We start from the raw sequence: 6,618 nt of genomic DNA, 5'->3' as shown, positions 1-6,618 counted from the left end.
TCTCTCCCTCTCTCTCCCTCTCTCTCTCTCTCTCTCTCTTTCTCTCTCTCTCTTTCTCTCTCTCTCTCTCTCTCTCTGTCTCAAGCAGACACGAAAACACGCTGTGAAAGAAAGTTCTCGAACCTGAATCTCCTGGATGACGAGCGTGCCATCAGACTGCAGGATATACTTGGCGTCCCGGAAGTCGATGCGCCGTCTGTCTCTGGTCCACGTCACAGTGGGGGCAGGTGAGCCGGAAGTGACGCACGGTAGCTCCACTCTCTCGCCCACGGAAACCACGTACTGTCTATCGGCAGACTGGATCATGGGCGGGACTGAGGGGGTTGTGGTGAGTGTGTGTGTGTGTGGAGGGAGGGGGTAAGGAAAGAGGACAAAATAAAATAGTGACACTGTTATGTTCTAAACATGTAACTGGTTTTGTTGAAAATGTCTCAACATACAGGGATGAAAAACCCAAATAACAAAACCTTCCAATGACTTCAAAAGGCATAACGGTTTGTCCACAGCACTTTCATATCATGTAGTGAGTAGGTTGACTCGTGTTTAAAAAAAATTAAAGACACGCCCGTCGAGATCAGAGGAAAGCATCGGATTCCAATTGAAATGAAAATAAAATTGCCCTCCACCCCTCAACTAAAAACCTAGTTAAGTGAACAACCCTGAGAGCTTTGTTTTCATGACATACCCTACCCACACTTTTCCTCAACCATACACGACCATAAGGAAAATAGTGAAAAAACAGTGACATAAGTTTTGTTTACAAAACACCTTAACTCCCTTTTCCTGAAAGGGGGGTGGGGGATGGTTTATAAACCTATCTTGGTAACAATGACCTTTCAGAAAAAGCCATATAACATGGAGATAAATAAGAAAACATCTCTAAAATGTAATTTTAATTTTTTTGTTTAAGTCTACGGTTACCATGGTAACGGCGACCATATTGAAAATAAGCAACGTTCATAAAAGTAAAAAGAATGTTTTTTTTATTTATCAACCAAACTTGTTCAAATTTAGTTCATTAATAGATATACTCAATACTAAATTTTATGCAGTTGGGATCTTGGATATCTTGGATAGGAAAAAAATTAGAGATGGATAACTGACCTACCCCTTCATGCCTCTGAACTCGATTACATAACCATCCATGTAACTCACTAATGAGCGCATCGATTTGATTTTCCACTTGTATAAAGTTAGGTTATGGTGTGAATAAAAAGCCCTGACAATTTCATTGGAATCAAAGAAAATTTAAAAAGTAGATGAGAAAAACTATCAGATATTGAAGTTTTGAGGGAAAAAAACAGATAGTATATTTTGTTAAATAATAATGAAATTAACAGTTACAGGACATACAATCTGAAAGATAACGATTGTAACATAAAGAGTAAGCATTTTTTTCAGATTTACGAGTAGTTGAAGTATTATAATACGTAAAAAGTCCAGATAAAATAAATTGACCTAAAATCGTCAATTTAAAACCAGCTCCCCCCCCCTAAGAATATACATTGTAAAGTTGGAATATAACCCACCCTGGACGGTCAGTGAGACCTGCTGTTTGGTCTCTCCGGCATTGTTGTAGGCCACGCAAGTGTAGGTTCCTGCATCCTCGGCTCTGGAGAGGGGAATAGATAGAAGTGTTCGGTTCTGACATCATCGTCATCGTGATTCATCATCATCATCATCATCCTCGTCATCGTCTTTCATCACACTCATCTTCACCATCATCATCATCATCATCATCATCATCATCATCATCATCATCATCATCATCATCATCATCATCATCACCAGCATCATCATCACCATCATCATCATCATCATCATCATCATCATCATCATCATCATCTTCATCATCATCATCATCATCAAGTATCTCGGTATTTCTACTGTTATGTAGAATTTCTCTCAACCCATGTCAGCACTGACGGGCGGAGTCGAAGCTGGCCTTCTTAATATTAATCTAACTTGTGTCGAAAAAGTCGTAAAACAAACACAAATTTAAAAAAATAAACAAAATGAAAACCAGAAAAGATACCCATCCCACCACTCAAATGTACTAACCACCCCCAAACAAACAAGCAAACAAGCTAACAAACAAACAAACAGAAAAACCAAACGAAAACAAACAAACAAACACACAAGCAAATAAGCACAAAACCACATAAAGCACACAAAAAACACACAATCCGACAAGAAAAGAAACAAAATTAACTAGAAATTTTCATAAATTCATATTCCCCTACCTGGTGTGGGGAATAGCCAGGCCGCCCGTCTGTAACGTGATGTAGTGCACGCGACCTCCGAACGCGTGCCTGTAGTTGGAGGAGGTGGTGATCTCCTGTCCGTCCTTCTCCCAGCGGATCCTGGGCCGGGGCCGGCCACTCGCCTGGCAGGGTAGGACGATCGTGCGGTTCTGAAGGACGGTGAAGCTGCTTTGGCTAGGGTAGATCTCGGGGGGTTCTGGGGAAACAGAGGGGTTTGGGGGTTGTGGAGTTTGGGAAAGAGGTGTGAGGGGGGAAGGGGAGCAGTTACAAATGTGTTTACAAACACACACACACACACACATACACACAGACACACACACATGCACACAACCAAGCACAACAACAACAACTACAATACTACCACCGCCACCATCATGCAACAAGAACAACAAAAACAACAACAACAGTACCACAACAACCAACAGCTACAACAAAAACAATAACAACAACAGCAAAAACAATCACAAAACTACAACGCAACAACAAAAACAACCACATTCAAAGGCATCACCATGACAACAACAACAACAACAACAACAACAACAACAACAACAACAACCACATCTATAGCCACAGCCACAACAACAAAAACAACCACATTCAAAAGCATCACCATGACAACAACAGCAACAACGACAACTACAACAACATCATCAACTCACCCTGCACACGTAGCCGTATGTCCATGCTGTCCGTTCCGGCGTTGTTCTGTGCCAGACATGTGTACACCCCGGAGTCCCGCCTGGTCAGTGACGAGATGGACAGGGACCCGTTCTCCATTACCTGGACACCTGGAGAATGGGAGCACAAACGTGCATCATTATCATCATTGCATTTTTCATCCTGGATCAGGATATAGGCCACAAAAAAACACTTCCCACCTTACCCTATACTGGGCGAGTCGCTTGATGTCACACCATGTCTTCCCACTTTTCTGTACATCCATTTCCGTGACTCTTCTCCAGGTTCCACGTGGTACGTGCACAATCAATAATTCGTTGTTATTTTCTTCCTTTTGTTCTTTTTGATTGTTTGTGTGTCGTTGCTGTTTTGGGTTGGTTTTAAAAAAAAATTGTTTCAACTGTTTTAAATGTTTTATGTCCACTTCGACACAAATTAAACCCTCAGGAGGCTGGCTGTTTCAGTTCTGCCTGTCCGAGCCAACTCGGGCTTACAGGGATACTACGTCTCAGTAGACAGACGTATGTCCCAAATTGAAACAACATTAAAATTAAAATGAATTCAACATCCGCACATAAGAATTTAACTCATGTCTTTTGTGGGCAACTGTCAAAAGCCTGACTATAGCACTAGAGCCGTCGGTGTCAATTGAAATATCAACCACTCTATTTTAATACCTGATTAGTCCATTAAGCTTCTCCCTTACCTCTTCATTCACATATTTACACACTCACAGTCCAAATTACTCATCCTCTCACTTACTCCCAGAAAGCGCAGCATTAATTCCATCATTTGGCATTGCGTAATACTGTGTCTGCTGATATCACTAGAAATACACGTTTTCAATCCTTGTCCCAGTAATAGATATTAACTACGGGTATCAACTCTGACCAACTACCTAAGTATCATAAAGAAATTTTGGATCCAACAGGGAGCAAAGGAAAGGAAGATGCTGGACAAAAGAATGAACAATCAAGCAGAAACAGAAACAAATTAAATGCCAGAGCAAAGAGGAGTGACATATTATTATATCTTTAATGCATACACCGACAAAACATGGAAATGAGCTGGCCTCATCCGCAGAGTGAAAGACGCAGATATACCAAAGGATGAACTTAAAATAGACCTAACAAGATATACATCAAAAGGAAGACCTGAGAGAAGGTGGCAAGATGACATCAGAGAGCAGGCAGGTACAAGTAGGTAACGGAACACAACTGATAAAACGAGAGTGGAGGTCGGTCTTGGAGGGTTACATCCTGAAGTGGACGGACATAGCCTTGATAGAAAGAAACACATTACTGTGTACTGCTGTTCATTGGACTCACGTTCATCAGAGTTGACGTACTGTCGGTACTTGAGCCAGTAGAGCTCCGGTGTGGGTGAGCCCTCTATCTGACAGCTCAGGACCACCGTCTGTCCCATGGCTGCCCTGACTGTCTTGTCGCCGCGACTCACGATCTTGGCCGGAACTGTGTGGGGGAAAAACAACAGGACAAAATTAATGGAGGAACTGTGTTGGGAAAAAACAATAGGCGTTGCTCACCGTACACTGGTACAGTCCGTCATCCTCCAGCCTCTACACATGGCTCTACACATGGAGAAACTATATAAGGAAAAACAATAGGACAAAGTTAATGGAGAAACTGTGTTGGAAAAAACGACAGGACAAAGTTAATGGAGAAACTGTATTGGGAAACACAACAGGACAAAGTTAATGGAGGAACTGTATTGGGAACTGTATTGGAAAAAGAAACAACAGGCCAAAGTTCATGGACAAACTGTACTGAGAAAAGACAATACAATATTGACGAAGTAAATCGTATTATATTCGGTGTGCACGTCTAAATTCCAAAAATCTACGTTGGAAGTTTCCAAAAAAGACATTTCTTCAAAACACACTCTGTCTCTGACTCTGTCTCTTGTCTTTCTTTCTCTGCCCTCTCTCTTTCTCTCTCTTTCTCTCTCTCTCTCTCTCTCTCTCTCTCTCTCTCTCTCTCTCTCTCTCTCTCCCTCTCTTTCTCTCTCTCTCTTTTTTTTCTCTCACTCACTCTCCCCCCCACCTCCTTTGTATGTGTGTCTCTCCATTAGACAAACAGACAAACAAACAAACAAGCTAGCAAATATATAACAAACAACTCATTATACACATTGAGCTGAAAAATCCTATAGTCCGTTCGACAATTCATGAACACGTTTGAAAGTAAATATCTCAGCAACCACTTGTTCGATAATATAGTGTAAAGCGCATAGAACCTGCTGTTGAGCGGGGATATGCGCTATACAAATGCTATTTATTATTATTATTATTATTATTATTATTTTAACCATATTTTTATTGATAGCTATGTGCACCCAGGACATTATGAAAATTCAAATTAGCTAATTAGTGGCTGGCTAATTGATTACTCTTTATCATGAATAATCCAAACATGAAAAGACGTGTGCATTCAGGGGCGTACAAAAAATATAACACAATGTGGCAAGAAATTAGTTGTCTAAGCGTTGGCCTATATGATTTCTTTCGCACAGTAAAACTTTCCCCGCTATTTGATTTCCTGAACGTAAACTCAACACGTCTCACTGTTTTTCAAAGTCATTTATTTGATATGTTTATATCACAATGATTGGACAACCATCCTTTCAACTTTCTGAGAGTAAAAAAATTCATTTTTTTCAAACATCGGACAACCTGCCTATGGAAACTATTAGTCTTCAAAGGGAAAGGCGCCCTCTTTAAGCTAGGAAAGTCTGCCTCTTCGCCCATTTCGTGCTGCTTTAATCCAGCTCGACAATGTGCTTCTGTTCAAATCTAAGGCATGACTAGTTCTTTTTTTTTTGGGATCCCCTATATCATGGTACAGAGCTCCTTCCTCTCAATTCCTCTCTATTAAAATGGGAGTAGAGTTGAAGCGCAACCTTTTGAAGAGTGGTGAAAGTGTGTTTGAATGACTTCTCGCCCCGCATAGTGCAAACTAATCTTTAACACAAAGTGAATTCAAACACAAAACTTGGAACATTCAATTATTAAAGTTATTTTGTGAAATGATTCAAAATTCCAAAACTATACTACACCCCAGGGGTTTCTCGTGTTTTATAGGTTAAGGTGTTCGCCTCTCATTCAATAGCTTCCGATTCGAATCCGGATGGTGACTTACAATTTCTTTTCTAAAATATTCTCCTTTCACATCCTTTCCTGCTCACTAACAATGTTCTGTCATCTACTTCCGTCTCTACTTCGATGGTCCAAAATCGATAAGAGTAGGCTTCGGCCGCCACCCGAGCAAAAATTCGAAATGTCCTATCAAGTGAAAATTTTAATGTGTCCATCGCGATCATATGACCTTATGCAGCCTAAAAAAAAGACTACGCCTCTGACTTCTTTAGGTTTCTGTGATAAAAGAAAGGAAGCCACGTGCGCTAATGTAGTTGAGTAAACAATCCCGCGATTTGAACAATGAGCTGCCCAGATTAATGATGAGTTTTCACTCCGCTCCACTTGCCCACGTGCTGTGACGTCCTTGCAGCGGATTGCTCAGACTTAAGAAATGTGCATCATGAGTAGATTAAAATATTGAAAGCTGTCGAATGTAAACAACTTAAATTGTACTGATTTCCCCACTGTTTAATCGGACGAGTGAACGAAGAGAAGAGCTCGTCCACGGTCTTTACG

At 40.8% G+C, this 6,618-nt stretch overlaps 1 protein-coding gene across 1 annotated transcript in view; it reads right to left on the bottom strand.

The window, feature by feature from the left end:
- The window catches only part of LOC101857206 (hemicentin-1), a gene marked incomplete in the record, with an annotated part of 120,102 nt that overhangs the window by 42,451 nt on the left and 71,033 nt on the right, over nt 1–6,618 (bottom strand). Inside the window, 5 exon segments of the mRNA XM_013087487.2 lie at nt 124–314; nt 1,530–1,612; nt 2,244–2,460; nt 2,927–3,055; nt 4,274–4,417. Of these exon segments, the coding sequence (XP_012942941.1) occupies nt 124–314; nt 1,530–1,612; nt 2,244–2,460; nt 2,927–3,055; nt 4,274–4,417 (764 nt within the window).

Source organism: Aplysia californica, unplaced genomic scaffold (genome assembly GCF_000002075.1).
Source record: "Aplysia californica isolate F4 #8 unplaced genomic scaffold, AplCal3.0 scaffold00593, whole genome shotgun sequence".
In the NCBI taxonomy this organism is placed as follows: Eukaryota; Metazoa; Mollusca; class Gastropoda; order Aplysiida; family Aplysiidae; genus Aplysia; species Aplysia californica.
This window is presented reverse-complemented; position numbering and strand designations above follow the sequence as displayed.